This window comes from Pleuronectes platessa, chromosome 1 (genome assembly GCF_947347685.1).
Source record: "Pleuronectes platessa chromosome 1, fPlePla1.1, whole genome shotgun sequence".
Classification (NCBI taxonomy): Eukaryota; Metazoa; Chordata; class Actinopteri; order Pleuronectiformes; family Pleuronectidae; genus Pleuronectes; species Pleuronectes platessa.
The window spans coordinates 30,296,376-30,315,503 of record NC_070626.1 but is presented as its reverse complement, the minus strand read 5'-3'; the positions used below and the strand labels follow the sequence as shown (position 1 = coordinate 30,315,503).

At 41.9% G+C, this 19,128-nt stretch overlaps 1 protein-coding gene across 1 annotated transcript in view; it reads left to right on the top strand.

Moving 5' to 3' along the window:
• Positions 1 to 19,128, top strand: part of LOC128442545 (protein NLRC5) — a 145,106-nt gene that overhangs the window by 5,942 nt on the left and 120,036 nt on the right. The window contains exons 5-11 of the mRNA XM_053425049.1: positions 172 to 345; positions 885 to 1,061; positions 1,405 to 1,578; positions 2,404 to 2,580; positions 2,958 to 3,134; positions 5,017 to 5,193; positions 5,577 to 5,753. Coding sequence (XP_053281024.1) covers positions 172 to 345; positions 885 to 1,061; positions 1,405 to 1,578; positions 2,404 to 2,580; positions 2,958 to 3,134; positions 5,017 to 5,193; positions 5,577 to 5,753 — 1,233 coding nt within the window. The remainder of the gene's footprint in view (positions 1 to 171; positions 346 to 884; positions 1,062 to 1,404; positions 1,579 to 2,403; positions 2,581 to 2,957; positions 3,135 to 5,016; positions 5,194 to 5,576; positions 5,754 to 19,128) is intronic.

The following is a 19,128-nucleotide window of genomic DNA, read 5'->3' as shown; positions in this document are numbered from 1 at the left end:
TCAGTCTGAATGAATGCTTGAACCAAATCTGAAAGGATTCTCTTGAGGAGTTTTTAACATGTTCATGAGACAAACATGGGATTTACCAGGGTGAGGGTCACATGATCACGTTTTGCATGAATGTTGTGTTGTCTGATTTTATTCTAACAGATATATTTTCTTTATATACAGACTCTGTGGTTGTCAACTATCAGAGACTCACTGTGAAGTTGTGGCCTCAGCTCTGAAGTCAGACCCCTCACATCTGAAAGAACTGGATCTGACTAACAACAACCTGAAGGATTCAGGAGTGAAGCTGCTGTGTTCTGGACTGGAGAGTCCAAACTGTGGCCTGGAGACTCTGAGGTCCTTAAATCCTTCTTCACTTTTAAAACTTTCTTTCTTATTTGGTCATTATTTATTTAAATGTTTTCAGTTCTGCTCTGCTCACTGTCCCTCAGTCATCTGTCACTCACCCATGCTGTCAGTCACGTCCACCTCATCAACTCCATTCACCTGCACTCACCTGCTCCTGATCACTAAGAAAGTGTCAGTAAATAACATGTGAACTGAGGCCGAGCACTAGTCCTCCTCAGGTTTTCAAAATAAGACACATTCTTATTGAAACACGATGGACTGTTGATAAGTATAGAAACAAACAGGAAGTGACTGTCAGGAGCCATCCCTACTTTAAACAGTGTTTAATTACACAAACCTGCTCAGTGATCAACACACAGAGAAGAAAATGATGAATGAAAAACAATGGTCCAACATGTCTGATCTGATATTTATCTTCAGGACACAGACTGGACTGAGGTCAGCAGCATGTTGAGAGTCTGTGTTGACATGATGACGATCCACAACAACAGGAGAACACATTCAAATATTAATATTTCTTAATTCAGGTTGTGGAGCTGCAGCCTGTCAGAGATCAGCTGTATTTCTCTGGCTTCAGCTCTGAGGTCAAACCCCTCTCATCTGAGAGAACTGGATCTGAGTAGAAACAATAACCTGCAGGACTCAGGAGTGAAGGAGCTGTGTATTTTTCTACAGAGTCCAACATGTCGACTGAAGGCTCTGAGGTCAGTTCACTGACTGACTTTTGTAGATCCCATATCTATAATGAAGCATTTAAACACAATTGATCTCATTTATTCTAATTTTACATAATTTCTCTTCAAACAAAACTTGAATCCATTCATAAATTAATCTGTGACATTTTAAATATTCAGCTACTTGTTATCTTATCTGATTCTAGTTCTGGATTTCCGGGTCCAAATAATATATTTTTACTGAATCAGGACTCGTTTTTAGTCCAACATGTCTGATTTCATATTTATCTTCCATGTTATGAGTCTGTGCTGACATGTTATTTTCACACATGAGCTCAGTTTAATTTACATTTAAGTTTTATCCTTTATTCAGGTTGGGGGGCTGCAGACTGTCAGAGATCAGCTTTTCTTCTCTGGTTTCAGCTCTGAGGTCAAACCCCTCTCATCTGAGAGAACTTGATCTGAGTAACAACGACCTGCAGGACTCAGGAGTGAAGGAGCTGTGTGGTTTTCTACAGAGTTCAACCTGTGGACTGGAGACTCTTAGGTCAGACACCATGCTTTAATGTGTAGAATTTAGTGACATCTAGTGGTGAAGTGTCATGTTGCAGCTGATCACCCCTCCACTCCCCCCCATTTCCAGACATGAAAGAGAACCTGTTGAAGCTTCAGTTGTCATAGAAACTCAAAAGGTTTAGTTTGTCCAGTCTGGGCTACTGTACAAAAACAGGGCTGCCTCTGTAGAGAGGACCCGTTCCTGATGTAAATATAAAGTATGTTAATATAATGTAGTTAAATATAAATTTCTCATTTTAGGGTAAAGATAACAACATTTAGTTTCCAACCGGTTCAGTACACAGCTGCTTCTCACTGTTATTAAATGGCAACATCACATCTCCCTGATCCTTGCTTCTCTCCATTGGCTCCCTTTCCCTTTTAGAATTGATTTTAAGATTTTAATGATCACTTTTTAAGCATCTGACCCCAACTACATCACAGAATTATTGAGCCTGTACGTTCCTGCAAGCAGCCTTAGATCCTCAGGTGGATCCTGCTGTTCCAAAGTCCAGGTTGAAAACTAAACCATTACCATGCTTTTACCATCAGGGCCCCTTGGCTTTGGAACGGCTGAGGAGATAAGAGAGACTCAGTGACAAATCACTTCTTAAAACCCATTTTTATAGACTTGCTTTAATGTGATGTATTTTTACTGCGTTTCTATCATGTTCACCTTTTATTTACCTATATAGTCATTTTACTGCTTTTATGGGTTCAAGTTTTTATTTACTTTTCTTGCTTTGCTGTCAAAGCACTTTGTGCACTCTGTTTTTAAAAAGTACTCTATCAATTAAGTGTATTATTATTTATTCAGGTTGGATCATTGCAGACTGTCAAAGATCAGCTGTTCTTATCTGGCTTCAGCTCTGAGGTCAAACCCCTGTCATCTGAAAAAACTGGATCTGAGCTACAACTACAAGCTGCAGGACTCAGGAGTGAAGGAGCTGTGTGGTTTTCTACAGAGTCCAACCTGTCGACTGGAGACTCTGAGGTCAGTTCACTGACTGACTTTTGTAAATCTCATATCTATAATACAGATGTATACCCAATTCATCTCATTAAATTCTAATTTAATATAATTTCATTGAAAGTGATTCCATTCATTAAAAAATCTGTGACATTTTAAATATTCAGCTCCTTGTTAAAAACATCTAAGTTCAGTTCTGGATTTCCTAAACTAATCTGCAGGACAGAGACCGGCTCCAAATATTATATATTTTTACTGATTCAGGACTCGTTTTATAGTCCAACATGTCTGATTTCATATTTATCTTCCATGTTATGAGTCTGTGCTGACATGAATATTTGTATGTTATTTTCACACATGAAATCAGTTTAATTCACAGTTTAGATCTATCTTTTATTCAGGTTGCAGAGCTGCAGACTGTCAGAGATCACCTGTTCTTCTCTGGCTTCAGCTCTGAGGTCAAACCCATCTCATCTGAGAGAACTGGAGCTGACTGGTGACAACGACCTGAAGGACTCAGCAGTGAAGGAGCTGTGTGGTTTTCTACAGAGTCCAACCTGTAGACTGGAGACTCTGAAGTCAGGCAACATGTTTTATTGTTAAAGGTTCAGTGTGTAGAATTGGGTGATATCTAGCGGTAAAGTGTCATGTTGCAGCTGAACAACATGGAAGAGCACCTGTGGTAGCTTCAGTTATCATAGAAACACTCAAAAGGCTAAGTTGGTCCAGTCTGGGCTACAGTAAAAAACATGGCTGCCTCTGTAGAGAGGACCCGCTCCTGATGTAAATATAACGTAGTTAAATATAAATGTCTCATTTTATGGTAAAGAAAACAACTCATAGTTTCAGACCAGTTCAGAACACAGCATCTTCTCACTAGTATTAAACAGCAACATCACATTTCCCTGATCCTCGCTTCTCTCCATTGGCTCCCTATCCATTTTTAAATTGATTTTAAGTAGTGCTGTCAAACGATTAAAATATTTAATCGCGATTAATCGCATTTATGTCATAGTTAACTAAAAATTAATCGTGATTAATCGCAAATTTGTATCTATTCTTAATGTCCCTTCATTAATGTTTTCTCCATAATTTTTTGGGGGTTTTAATGGTCTATCAACATGGAAATTGGATTGGCTTGCTTTATGCAAGTGTTTTATTCTATTGAAAAACAACATTGCCAAACAGGGCGGTACAAAATAAAATTATAAAGTGCACATTTCAGGTAAACAAGGACTCAGCCTATAGTGCAGTTAAACCATGGCTTAGTATTTTCTTTTTTTCAAGTTTGCTGTGAACATAGCAGTCAGGCCTCTCAAACAGACAAGCAACAAAATAACAAACAAACAAAATACACAGGCAAGTGTCGGCCTACTTTAAAACCAATTAAACACAGAACTATGTAGGGCTATTTGAGTCCTCCCCATATTTGTGGAAATGTATGAAATAAGAAGTACCCTATTTTGAAATAAATAAAAACATATAGCTGCAGCCTAGTAGCTTAAAAATATATATTTTATTTGGCAAAATATTAAAACAAAAAGCGAGAGCAGGTCAGACTGGAGCTGAACACAGATACTGAAGCTCGATAGAAACCAACTGCAGCTTCTGCTCTGATCGAGAAGCTGAGGCGCTGATCTCTGATCAGCTGAGACCAGAGAAACTCTGTGTTTTCACTGTTTCCATAGTTAAGAAGCAGTCAGTCACTGATCTCTGATCTCACTGTGTCTCCCTGAGCGAGTGCGCGGGGGCAGGGGGCGGGGCTACGGTGCGCTATCTGGAACCTCACACACACACAGACACACACACACTCGCCCGCTCATTGTTCTTCATGACAGCCTGATATGATGATGTTTTAAAAAATTATTGTGACTTAGTCAACCACCAACATGCAAAAGCGTGTGTCACACGGCGAAAGCGTGAGAGTTGGCAGCTCTGCGTTAATCTCGCGATAAAAAAATTGATGGCGTTAAAATGGGTTTGCGTTAACGCCGTTAATAACGCGTTAAACTGACAGAACAAATTTTACGATTTACTGATCACCTTTAAAGCATCTGGACCCAAACTACATCACAGAATTATTGAGACCGCTTGTTCATGCACGCAGCCTTAGATGCTCAGGTGGATCCTGCTGTTCTTAAGTCAAGGTTGAAAACTAAACGGTGACCGTTCTTTAACATCAGGGCCCCTCGCCTTTGGAACTGCCCCCTGGGGAGATAAGGCAGAGTCAGTGACTTCTTTAGACCAGTTTTTATAGACTTGCTTTAATGTGATTTTGCGTTTTTACTGTGTTTTTATAATTCTCACCTTCTATTTACTTGTTCATTTAGCTCTTTTGTCATTTTACTGCTTTTATGGGTTCAAGTTTTTATTTACTTTTCTTGCTTTGCTGTCAAAGCACTTTGTGAACTCTGTTTTTAAAAAGTACTCTATCAATTAAGTGTATTATTATTTATTCAGGTTGGATCATTGCAGACTGTCAGAGATCAGCTGTTCTTATCTGGCTTCAGCTCTGAGGTCAAACCCCTATCATCTGAAAAAACTGGATCTGAGCTACAACTACAAGCTGCAGGACTCAGGAGTGAAGGAGCTGTGTCATTTTCTACAGAGTCCAACCTGTCGACTGGAGACTCTGAGGTCAGTTCACTGACTGACTCTTGTATATCTCTTATCTATAATACAGCATTCATACCCAATTGATCTCGTTTAATTCTAATTTAATATAATTCCTCTTCATACATAACGTGATTCCATTCATTAAATAATCTGTAACATTTTCAATATTCAGCTACTTGTTAAAAAACATCTGAGTTCAGTTCTGGATTTTCTAAACTGATCTGCAGGACAGAGACCAGGTCCAAATAATATATTTTTACTGAATCAGGACTCGTTATTTGTCCAACATGTCTGATTTCATATTTATCTTCCATGTTATGAGTCTGTGCTGACATGAATATTTGTCTGTTATTTTCACACATGAAATCAGTTTAATTTACAGTTTAGATGTATCCTTTATTCAGGTTGCAGAGCTGCAGACTGTCAGAGATCAGCTGTTCTTCTCTGGCTTCAGCTCTGAGGTCAAACCCATCTCATCTGAGAGAACTTGACCTGAGTGGTAACAAGAACCTACAGGACTCAGCAGTGGAGGAGCTGTGTGGTTTTCTACAGAGTCCAACCTGTCGACTGAAGACTCTGAGGTCAGCCATCATGTTTTATTGTTAAAGGTTCAGTTTGTAGAATTGGGTGAAATCTAGTGGTGAAGTGTCATGTTGCAGCTGAAGACCCCTCACCTCACCCCCCCACCAAACATGAAAGAGAACCTGTGGTAGCTTCAGTCGTCATAGAAGCTCGAAAGGTTAAGTTTGTCCAGTCTGGGATACTGTAAAAAACATGGCTGCCTCTGTAGAGAGGACCCGCTCCTGATGTAAATATAACGTAGTTAAATATAAATGTCTCATTTTATGGTAAAGAAAACAACTCATAGTTTCAGACCAGTTCAGAACACAGCAGCTTCTCACTGGTATTAAACGGCAACATCACATCAACCTGATCCTCACTTCTCTCCATTGGCTCCCTGTCCGGTTTAGAATTGATTTTAAGATTTTACTGATCACCTTTAAAACATCTGGACCCAAACTACATCACAGAATTATTGAGCCTGTATGTTCATGCAAGCAGCCTTAGATGCTCAGGTGGATCCTGCTGTTCCAAAGTCAAGGTGGAAAACTAAATGGTGACTGTGCTTTTACCATCAGGGCCCCTTGGCTTTGGAATGGCCCCCAGGGGAGATAAGGCAGAGTCAGTGACTTCTTTTAAATCACTTCTTAAGACCCGTTTTTATAGACTTGCATTTATGGAATTTTGTGTTTTTACTGTGTTTTTATAATTTTAACCTTCTATTTACTTGTTCATTTAGCTCTTTCGTCATTTTGCTGCTTTTACGGGTTCAAATTTTTATTTACTTTTCTTGCTTTGCTGTCAAAGCACTTTGTGAACAATTTTTTAAAAAAGTACTCTATCAATGAGGTGTATTATTATTTATTCAGGTTGGACCATTGCAGACTGTCAGAGATCAGCTGTTCTTATCTGGCTTCAGCTCTGAGGTCAAACCCCTCTCATCTGAGAGAACTGGATCTTAGCTACAACTACAAGCTGCAGGACTCAGGAGTGAAGGAGCTGTGTGGTTTTCTACAGAGTTCAACCTGTCATCTGGAGACTCTGAGGTCAGTTCACTGTCTGACTTTTGTAGATCTCATATTTATAGTAAAGCATTTATACACAATTGATCTCATTTAATTCTGATTTATTATAATTCCTCTTCATACATAACGTGATTCCATTCATTAAATAATCTGTGACATTTTAAATATTCAGCTACTTGTTAAAGACATCCGAGTTTACTTCTGGATTTCCTGAACTGATCTGCAGGACAGAGACCGGGTCCAAATAATATATTTTTACTGAATCAGGACTCGTTTTTAGTCCAACATGTCTGATTTCATATTTATCTTCCATGTTATGAGTCTGTGCTGACATGAATATGTGTCCGTTATTTTCACACATGAGCTCAGTTTAATTTACAGTTAAGTTTTATCCTTTATTCAGGTTGAAGAACTGCTGTCTGTCAGAGATCAGCTGTTCTTCTCTGGCTTCAGCTCTGAGGTCAAACCCCTCTCATCTGAGAGAACTGGATCTGAGTAACAACTACCAGCAGGACTCAGGAGTGAAGGAGCTGGTTGATCTAAAGCAGAGTTTAGGCTATCGACTGGAGACTCTGAGGTCAGTAGATGGTTGGAGTCAGTCCACGTGCTTTCATCATTATTTTACTAAACACAGTCAGTATCACAGATCCAGGGTCTGTGCTACCAAGCAGGATTTGTGGTTATCAGGTTAACTTCAGGTTCAGTTATTTCAGTTCTACGAAGCTCGTTCACTTCTTAACGAGGTAAATCACCATGGTAACTTATGATGAACGGCGAAACTGATCCAGGTTAAGTTGGAGATCAACCCGTATCAAAGCTCCGCCCACTGACCACAGTGACTCTACACTGTTGTGTGGTGCACACTCTCCTTGAAGGGAAGGATAAGGGAAGTTTAAATCAATGTCTGGTTTGTTCAGTGGATCTCTGACTCACCCAGAACATCTCAATGTCTCCAGACTCATCCTGTCACCAAAACACCAGATGACCTCAGTCAGCTTCCTGAAGACAGGTCCATGTGTTTCTATTGAGTAGTGATGTCAGAGGTTTCCACCACAGTGTGTATCCTCAGAGACAGTGTGTGTCCTCAGAGTCAGTGTGTCTCTTCAGAGTCAGTGTGTGTCCTCAGAGGCAGTGTGTGTCCTCAGAGACAGTGTGTGTCCCCAGAGTCAGTCGGTGACCTCAGAGTCAGTGAGACATTGTGTGTCCTCAGAGACAGTGTGTGTCCTCAGAGACAGTGAGACAGTGTGTGTCAAACTAAAGCTCATTATCAAGGACACATCCTGGGATTCAAACGTTTCTCATCTTCTTCTCTTCCACTCTGCTTGTTAGTAAACAACAGATTCAGATCTCGTGCCTCGAGTTATTTATCTCTTATTATATCGTGGTCACATAATATATTTTTACCAAATGCCACCAGGGGGCGCTGTAACTTACACATTGACACAATCACAGATGTTTCACCAGCTGTTCTTCCTGCATTTAGCAGCTGCAACAGAGTTTAATTTCATCTGGATCATGTGTTTGTACTCCTCTGATTTTTATTACAGAACAGTTTGATCCTGGTTGTGAAATATGAGGTCTGCTGTCAGTCAAACTGTCTATGTCTTTGATTGGTCAAACACAGTAAACCCCACCCCTTTTATGTGCACGTGCTCACACAGTGAAACATGTCTTCACCTGTAACGGCAGTAAATCCACCTCTCAGGTGTCCACTCTGCACTTTGACATGCAGAGGAAACACACTGAGCTCTTAGCGTGTTCATTCCAACACGTGAACATGAAGCAGAGAGGAAGCTGCTCCACCTCTGAACAGGACTGAAGTCCCTGCTGCTCTTTCTATTGGATGTGCTGCATCAGTGACTCACAGCTGATGAAGTGAGTCTCTGTAACACTGATTTCTTCTTCTCTCAACAGGTGGTGATCTTTGTGGTGAGTGTGAAGAGGACAGTGTGTATGGACGGAGGCTGAGCTGTGTCCTGAGGATCCAGAGGCTGAAGCAGCAGCAGCAGCTTGTGTGTAGAGCGGCTCTGACTGGGCCTTGTTGCTGGGAGGCAGAGTGGAGACAGAGCTCCAGAGGAATCAGAGGAAGTGAGCTGCTCTGAGATCAGCTTTCACAGAGTGTCCAGTCCACCATCCTCCCTGTGTGTTCCTGTGGATGTGACACAGCATCATCAGTGGATCTGCTGCTGCTCTGTCCTTTGACTCAGTGTCTGCAGACACACTCACGCTCCTCCACCTCCTCCACTCTTTTATTCACTCACATATTCTGAACACAAACACACTCAGCCGATTATTTCTGTTCACGACAACATAACTTTAGATCAACACTTTTCTAAATTTGTTTTGAGTGAATTTGCAGCATCTTTTTCGACCTCTTCCCTCCGTTCACGATCTTTACCACTTGTCCTCTTGGGGGCAGCAGGGGGAGCTGGAGCCGATCCCAGCTGACATTGGATGGGAGTTGTGGTGCACCTCGGACTGGTCACCAGTCACACTCACATTAACACCTATGCTCGATGTAGTGTCCCCAATTTACCCAACCCCTAATCTGCATGTTTATGAGATGAAGCTGGAGCACATGGAGAAAACATGGGGAGAACCTGCAGACTCCACACAGGAAGACCCCATCTGAACCCGGATTCAAACCAGCAACCTTCTGGCTGTGAGGCAACAGTGCTAACCACCGCGCAGACCCAAAGCATTGCCCCCCTTGCTGCCAATTGTGTTTATTCACATGAAGAATGTGTTTATTGAAATGACACAAAACCAACAGAATATATAAACCCTCTGTCAAGAGTCACATACAGTGTATTTAACTTTGCCTTTATTATTTTACACCTTTGTCCCTCAGTATATATCCATGTATGTATAAGCACGTTTGTCTGTATATGTTTGTTTATAATCATAAAGATCCTGGATTCATGTCACAAATTGAGTTTTGTCTTTGACACAAAAGATCAAAACTCTGGACTTAAAAATGGGAAGTTTTCATTTCTGCATCAGGTGCAGAGTGGTGGTGGCTTTTCTACTTTTCGACCAACAGGTGGCGCTGCAGTATAACAGCAGCAGATCCCGGTCAAAGCCTTTATATTCAGTCTATGAGTCAAACACATGGATCATTTCCTCTGTGACAAACCAGATGTAACGAGAAGAAAAACATCTCAGAGAGAAAAGTTCTGTTGTGTCTACTTCTCCGTCTCTGCTTTAATGCTCAATAAAAACATCCTTCCACCGACTTCACTGGAATAATGACTCTGGTTTTCTTTCATCTTGCAAACAAACAGGTTAAACATCACCTCCTTGCTGCAGGTACATAAACAACATCACCAGTTTGACATAATAGAAACAACCACAAGAAAAATGAATGTTATATTTACAGTATGAAGAAGAGTCGAAGAGCAGAGCATCTTTAAGTTTCTGAGGAAACTTTCATAAATATTTTACCATATTTAATAGAAAACTGACCCGAGGACATTTTATACAAACGTAGATGAAGATTCTTGTTGTATGTTCTCGACCACCAACTCAGAACAACCACAAGGGGGAGACTGTTGCAGCCTCTGGGAACAGCAGCATGCTGGGAAATAATGGATGATGGGAGGTTCACAGCAGAGACAAGGGACAGAGAGTGTCTGAGAGATGATGGCCTGAAGACAGTGGACATTTGGGGTCTGTTGTGTTGAACAGTTTGTGTTATTCTGTGGAGACACTTGTCTCAAAATGATGATTTCACTGAGTTTATTTTCAAGCCCGTCTCAGTTCTTTGTTACTTCAGGATAAGAAATGTTTGACAGAGTCAGTTCCTGACAGGCTCAAGTTCTCACTGTGTGGAGAGGTCATCATGTGACTTTATTATGATCCTCAACACACGTGTGTCAGTGTAACATGTGACTGTGACGCCATGTTCATGAACACGCTGCTCTAACATCTGTCCAGCAGATGTTGAAGCTCTGAGGTCCAGTTCCTCTTCACCAGAGTGACACCATAATCTCTTCATGGAGCTGTGCACGATCCGTTCAAATTCCACCAAACACATTTATGTGATATACTTTACACTTATGAAGAAAAGTTTGTGCTCGTAATCAAATTCTACATATTATAAATATTATACATCAATCAGTCTTGTTGTAATCAATCGTTTTTCAGCCTGATCACAAACTAAACTCAGGTTCTGTCTGAAACACAGTGAAGGTGCAGCTCAGGTTCTATATTCTTACAGGGTGAAAAAAGAACAAATTCTTTACCTAAATATGATATAAAACATCTTTAAATAATAAAACACGATAAATAAATCAGTATTTAATTTCAACCATTTTCTGCCATCGTCGCTCTCTGACCTCTCGTTGGTAAAACAAGTGTTTGACGAATAACAAAAATTTATGATTGATTTTACCCATTTGTGCTTCTCCGACTGTAACATGTGAAAAATCCCTCTGTAGTCACGTGTTTATTGTATTTTAAAACATGCACAATCTGGCCAAAGTCATGTATTAAAGATTAAAGCAAAGTTCTCGACCTGTTTACCTGGAGTGTGATTGATTCATCCCAGCATCACCATCTTGGGTCTTGTGATGTGATTGCTGCACCGACATGTTTGCATGTCTCTCCTCAGCAGTCTTTGCGTGTCCCCACACTCTGCGGTATCAGGCCTGTCGGCCGGTGTGCACGTCTCAGTCCTGCCCCAACCACAACTTCGACTCCGACCCCGACCAGTGTTCAGGCCTGACCGAGGGCTGCATGTTTCCTGAGGGGACGCTGCTCCACCGGCCCTACTCCGCCCTCTGCATCTCACCCGAGAAATGCGGTAAGTCTCAAACCGGACGTCACAAAGTTAGATTATGACGACACAAGTTTTTGAAGAAAATCTGAAAATAAATGAGTTATCTTCAGTCTTGATTTGAGTCAGTTTTTAATGTACGAGACCTGTATAATAACCTTTGTTCCTTGAGAGTCTGCGGTGAGGCGGCAAGTTTGAAATGTTCAAACTGAAGAAGTCGGTGTAGAATCAGAAAATCCAAGGTTGAAGATGTGATTTGTGGCTCTTCAGTTTGTAACCTGAGCCTGTGTGACCTGGTCCCTCCTGAGTGTAAGTACGGGGAGAAGCTGGTTTCGTACTACAGGCAGGACTCCTGCTGTCCGCACTACGTCTGTGGTGAGTTTCTCTTTCTCCGACTTTTTATTTAGCCTGAATATAAGAGGATATTTCTTTCTGGTAACAACGTCCTAAAAGTATATGATGTGATTTTCTGTTGACAGCACCAGATGTGTTTTTTGGTGACAGAGAGGAGTTGTGTTTTATTTTGAGTGTTTTCATTCTATTTATAGTTTATAATTAGTTCAGAGTAAGTTTAACCTGCAGGAGTTTCTGGAGGCTGGTGTGATGTGTTTTGTCGCCTCAGTGGAAACGTCTTTACTGCAGCATTCTGAGAGAGCAGGACAGACAAGATCCCAAAATCTGCATTTTACATTAGAGCAGGTGATGTTCATTTCTACATCCTGCATCAGAGCAATTAATAAAAGAACATTTCTAATTGGTGCAAGTGTGTTTTAGTGGCTGTGGAGGGAGATCTGGAGGAAAGTGATTGTTTTCTTTCAAACTCAATCTACTGTTGCTTTTATTTCTTCTTTCACTCAATGAAGAGAAATGTTTTCTTTCCCTTGAATCAACAGTTTCTCAGGGAAACTTTTCCAATGAGTATAAAAGATCAAGGATTGAGGATAATCATTGATGCAAACTCACTGCAACTTGACTGGTTTGTGGAGGCTGTGATTCAAGTTCACCTTGAGACACTAGAACTGTTTCACTGCAGCGTCTCATTGGTGTCGATCTCCTCATTTAACTCTCAGTGAGAAAGTGAAGACGAGTGTTTCCCAACACGTGGATCTGTTGGATGAATTAGTTTCTGTTTGTTGCAGGTTCATTCAAAGGGTTGAACTCTCTCAGTTCACACACTTTCCAATTTCATTTAAAAGCTAAAATTACCCACAGTTTATTTGTGTATCATATTTCAATGAGGCGATTCAAAGTACTTTTCATATGATATAAGAGGCATCATAACAAATTGTCCAAGCAACATTAGACAATATCAGAAAGAAGCATTTAAACAGAAATTAAAAGAGAATATAAAGAAATTAAGAAATATACAAACTGGATGTTGAGCACAGACCAGTTGAGGACATCACCATTTAAAGGAAGTGGAGAATCTTCAATTTAATCGGACAGCGACTTGAAAATCACACTTTGAATTTAAAGAGATGTGTCCACTCCTCTGGGAGACTTCCAGACGTGTGACCTTCTTCACTGATGCTCTGTGTCCTGCAGGTGAACATCGTGTCATGTGACGGGAAGTGTCCGTCCGCCAGCATCTACAACTACAACATCAACACGTACGCTCGCTTCTGCAAGTGCTGCCGGGAGACGGGGCTGCAGCGGCGCTCGGTGCAGCTCTACTGCAGCGGCAACGCAACCTGGGTCAGCTACAGCATCCAGGGGCCCACCGACTGCTCCTGCCAGTGGTCCTGAACACACACACACACACACACACACACACACACACACACACACACACACACACACACAGAGTACGATGTTCTGCTGCCTCTGCTGGCAAGGAGGTTAAAGTGCAGCTTCATTTTGCAGCAGTGACACGTGACAACTTTTTTTGTAATTTATAGTTTTGATTTTAGCCGAGAAAGTTTTGATGCTGCTAGATACATTTTTCAAAAAAATTTAATGTACAAACTGCACTTAAAGCTGTTTACGTATAATTTTACCATCATCTGTAGTTAAAGATGGACGACATGGCTGCTCCTCAAAAGTGAAGCCAGTTGATTTTGATTGCCCCTTGCTGGCTGGCTGCAGTATAATTCATAAATCTTGCCTCCTCCATGTTAGTATTTGGGATCAGAGATATCTTAGCTTCATCTTTGATCAACAGGAGGAAGTTGAGATGTCATCCATCTTTATTTTACAGTCCATGGTTCAAAGTTACTGTTCAAACTGCTGTAGCGCCACCTCCCTGTCCGCTGGCACACTCTCCACATCTCTTTCCATTGTGCCTGTTTTTTGTAAATAACTAAATGTCCTAATGTTTAAAAATGTTTTGCAACATCAAACACTTTGAGATTTCCCTCTTATTAAGACAATAAATTGTATATGTACTGATTACACACATCTTTTAAATAATCAGAGGGAGTCAGGTGAATCAACTGGTCTGAGTCCAGCAGTATGTGGAGCACTTTATTTATTTATTGGAGTTCAATAGAGCAAAGCTGTTTTTATTTCGTGGAAACATTTGGTCCAAGTTGAGGAGAAACAAACCAAACTTTGATTTGGTTCAATTATCGATGACAGAAATTGCAGGGAGAGCCCGATGGAGCGTTATGGATGCATGTTTCTCTGTGGACCAAACTTCTTTCAACATCAATCACTGGAAATTTAAAGTTAAAGAGGATTTGTATTATATAAATTTACATTTGCATTTTCAATAAATATTTCCTTTTGAAAAACTAAAACAGGTTTTTGTATGTTTATTAGATAACAGGATGCTGTGCAATATAGATGATGTTATCCCTGGTTATTACTATTATCTTTATTATTATACTCATGTCAGGATGTTCTGCTGCCCCCCGGTGGCCAAACATCAGGTCTTGATCCTGGATCAGTAACAGGAAATGTTCACAGTCAGGACTCAGTGTTAAAGTGAATATCTCGATCAATGATCATTATTAACTAAATACCATCCCGATAAAAAATGAACTGTGAACATGAACCAGTTCATTTTCATGTGTATGAACTGGACTTTGAACTGGTTGTTTTCAAGAGTGAACTGGTTCAACAGGGAGGAGGAGCATGAGATCGGTGAAGTGTCAGACTCCATTTTCACCTGGATGAGGAGAAGGAAGAAAAGTGAGCAGGTGAGTGTGAACACAACTTTCTGAAGGTTTTACTGTCTCACTCTCACACCTGCTGTTAACATCCGTCTGCTGATCACATGACTCTAAGTTTGTCAGTTCACACCTGGTGACAGACGTAGTTTCATATGATCGGATCCCAGAGACAGATGTGAACAGCAGCTTTGGAACAAAGAGCCTTCAAAGGACTAATTAACAGAGTTAACTCACAGTTTCAAGTTTTATCTTCATCTGTTCATCAAGTGTTTAATAACAGAACGTGTTTTCAGAATCATACGTTACAGTCACCTGTGTGTGTGTGTGTGTGTGTGTGTGTGTGTGTGTGTGTGTGTGTGTGTGTGTGTAGCTTGGTATTTTTGGGTGTGTTTCTTGACGGACTTGTTTGTCCTGATTCCTTTGAGTTCACACTGTTTTTCCTCTCAGACTTAAGATGAGTAGTTATGTGGAGGACGGAGCAGAGTCTCTAGAGTTCAGCTGTGTGTCTCTGAAGAGTGAAATGTCCAAAGGACTTCCTCTAGACTTCAGTAAAGAACCTGGACCCTCACACACAGAGTAAGAGACCTGCTACAAACATACGAACCTCCAAACTGAATCTTCAGAGATTGAACCAGTGAATGATGTGTTCTGAATAAAAACATGTTTGTGTTTGCAGAGGTCAGGACCACAGACTGAGAGCAGAGTATCCAGGGTCCAGCTGTGTGTCTCTGAAGAGTGACATGTCCAAAGGAATTCCTCTAGACTTCAGTAAAGAACCTGGACCCTCACACACAAAGTAAGAGACTGTTTCTACTGTGACCTGCTCTGAAAAGGATCTAGTTCCCTCTAGTGTGGCCCCTGCATTAGGACACAGCTTCATTGAAGTTGGTGATCCAACTGCCCCCCCCCCCCCCCCCAGATCTGGTTCACAGACCACATCCTTCCACCAACTTTACTGGTAATCTGTTCAGTGGTGTTTTATAATCCCACTAGGGAACAAACCAACCAACACAAAAAAACACTGGGTGAAAACAAAACCTCCTTGACAGAAGTAATGACAACCTGTGACTGTGACATGTGAGTTATCAGGACATGTCTTCACAGGGAGAGGAAGAGGAGTCATGTTTCTGAGGAGGAGCAGCCGTCCTGCTGTGCTTCGTGTCAGGACGTCCTGAAGGATCCAGTCTCCACCAGCTGTGGACACTGGTTCTGCAGAAAGTGCATCACCTCATACTGGGACCAGTCTGGTTCTTCAGGAGACTCCTCCTGTCCCCAGTGTGGACAAAGATCCAGAACAGGAGCTGGAGGTCAGACAGCCGGTCAGAGCAGCACTGTACATGTGTCTGCTGATGTCTTCACTTCTGACAACAGCACATGTGGTTTTATTTTGTTCCTTCATACAGCATCAACATTTAACATCGTTAGAAAAGCACAAAGTGAAAAAGCTTTTATTTTCTGTAGTTTTTCTGTATCTGATGAAAACAATCAGCAGATTCTCAGATTCTCTGTGTCTCACATTGTTTCTTGTCTTTCAGCAGATCGTGGTCTGCAGGAGGTTTCAGATGAACATAAGCTCAGTGTGAGGAGGAGATGTGAACATGTGTCTGAAGAAAGTGATGAAACAGGAAGTAGAACCCTCCTTAACAGGATCTACACTGAGCTCTACATCACAGAGGGACAGAGTGAAGAGGTTAATACTCAACATGAGGTGTGGCAGCTTGAGACGGCTTCCAAGATGAAGAGCCTCCACGACACTCCCATCAAGGTCCACGACATCTTCAGAGCCTCCACTGACCAGCAGAGCAGCATCAGAGTCGTCCTGACCAACGGCGTCGCTGGCGTTGGAAAAACCTTCTTGGTGCAGAAGTTCACTCTGGACTGGGCAGAGGGTTTAGAGAACCAGGATGTGGGTCTGCTGGCTGTGCTTTCGTTCAGGGAGCTGAACCTGGTGAAGGACCAGCAGCACAGTCTTCTCACGCTGCTCCATGTTTTCCATCCAGCGTTACAGAAGCTCACAGCAGAGACGCTCGCTGTCTGTAAACCTTTGTTCATCTTTGACGGCCTGGATGAAAGCAGACTTTCTCTGGACTTCAACCACAGGGAGCTTGTGTCTGAGGTCACACAGAGGTCATCAGTCAACGTGCTGCTGACAAACCTCATCCAGGGGAATCTGCTTTCCTCAGCTCTCGTCTGGATAACCTCCAGACCTGCGGCGGCCAATCAGATTCCTCTGGCATGTGTTGACAGGGTCACAGAAGTACGAGGCTTCACTGACTCCCAGAAGGAGGAGTACTTCAAGAGGACATTCAGGGATGAAGAGCTGTGCAGCAGAATCATCTCACATATCAAGACGTCCAGGAGCCTCCACATCATGTGTCAAATCCCAGTCTTCTGCTGGATCAGTGCTACAATTCTGGAGCACATGTTGACCACAGACCAGAGAGGAGAGCTGCCCAAGACCCTGACTGACCTGTACTCACACTTCCTGATGGTTCAGACAAAGAGGAAGAACAACAAGTACGGTGGGGGACATGAGACGACTCCACAGCAGCTGACGAGAACGGACAGGGACGTTCTCCGGAAGCTGGGGAGGCTGGCACTTAAACATCTGGAGGAAGGAAACATCATGTTCTACCAAGAAGACCTGGAGCAGTGTGGTCTTAATGTCCCAGAGGCCTCAGTGTACTCAGGAGTTTGTACTGAGATCTTCAGAAGAGAGTGTGTGATCTTCCAGAAATCAGTCTACTGCTTTGTTCATCTGAGCGTTCAGGAGTTTCTGGCTGCAGTCTACATGTTCCACTGTTACACCAAGAGGAACACAGAAGAACTCGACAACTTCTTGGGAACATATGGGAACAAAGACAGTACTCTCTCCCTTGATGACCTCCTGAAGAGAACCATGGAGAAATCCCTCACCAGTACAAATGGTCATCTGGACCTGTTTGTTCGCTTCCTTCACGGCCTCAGTCTGGAGACCAACAGGAGAGTCTTAGGAGGCCTGCTGGGTCGGACAGAGAACAATCCAAAGATTATCCAGAGAGTCTTAGGAGGCCTGCTGGGTTGGAGAGGGAACAATCCAAAGATCATCCAGAGAATCATCAACAACCTGAAGGAGATGAAGAGTGATGACATTTCTCCTGACAGAAGCATCAACATCTTTCACTGTCTGACTGAGATGAACGACCACTCAGTTCATCAGCAGATGGAACAGTTCCTGACGTCAAAGAACAGATCGAAGGAGGAACTCTCTGAGATCCTCTGCTCAGCTCTGGCCTACATGCTGCAGATGTCAGAGGAGGTTCTGGATGAGTTGGACCTGAAGAAGTTCAACACATCAGACCAGGGTCGACTGAGACTGATCCCAGCTGTGAGGAACTGCAGGAAGGCTCGGTAAGTCCAGACATGATCAATAATATGTTCAATCAGTGGAGATGAGTCATTCTGCAAATACACTCAGTGTTAAATGATTCTCATTGTTTGGGGCAGCATGGTGTTTCAGTGGTCAACACTGTTAGTGCAGCCTTTCTGTGAGGAGGAGGTTCTCCTGGTGTCTGCAGGGTTTTCTCTGGGTTCTCCAGCTTCCTCCACAAACCCAAAGACATGTAGATCGGAGTTAGGTTGATTGGAGACTGAGATTCAGTGTCAGCTGAGATTGGCTCCAGGCGCCGGGGAGCACTAAAGGATAAGTGGCTACTGGCTGAAATTGTGTGTGTGTGTGTATGTAGTCCAACACGAGACGCTCACAGTCAGGACTAATAAAATATGAACTGTGAACATGAACTAGTTCATTTTCATCTGCATGAACTGAGCTTGGAACTCGTTCTTTTTAAGTGTGAACTGGCTCGACACTGCTTCTGCAGATGGGCTCAGATTCAGATTTCACGTTCACATTTAGTTGTGTAAAGGTTTGGTTGTTTTTTGGATTTACAAAAAGAAAAGAAAAAAGTTTTAATAAAGAAAGAGCAAAGGCTCCGATTCTTTAGGATAAAGGTTCTCAGAGGCAGACACATTTCGTTAGTTATTTTTCAATCTTAATAACTCTCATTTGGACTTGTGATCAATAAAAAAACTAATGTTAAATGTATATATCCACCTTTTGTCATTAACTTTCAGACAACACAACAATATACAGAGATATTGGGGATTTTGGGGGGATTTTGAAACGGTGATTGATCAGATAAATCACATCTTCTCTGTGTTTAGGATTAGAATCAGTGACTGTTCCTTTAAACTGAAGAAGCAGAACTGGAAATATTGTTGATTCTTCCTTCTGGTCAAACTAGAATTACCACCATGCGTTTGTACACCACCACCAACCAGTGCAGTGTCAGTCCCTCCAGGTTCCTGACATGTTGCCTTCACAATAATATGATGTTACTTTGACCTTTGACCACTGAAATCTAATCAGTTTATCTTTGAGTCCAACTGGTGAAAATGTGAAGAAATCCCCTAAAGACAGACTTGAGGCATCATGTTCAAG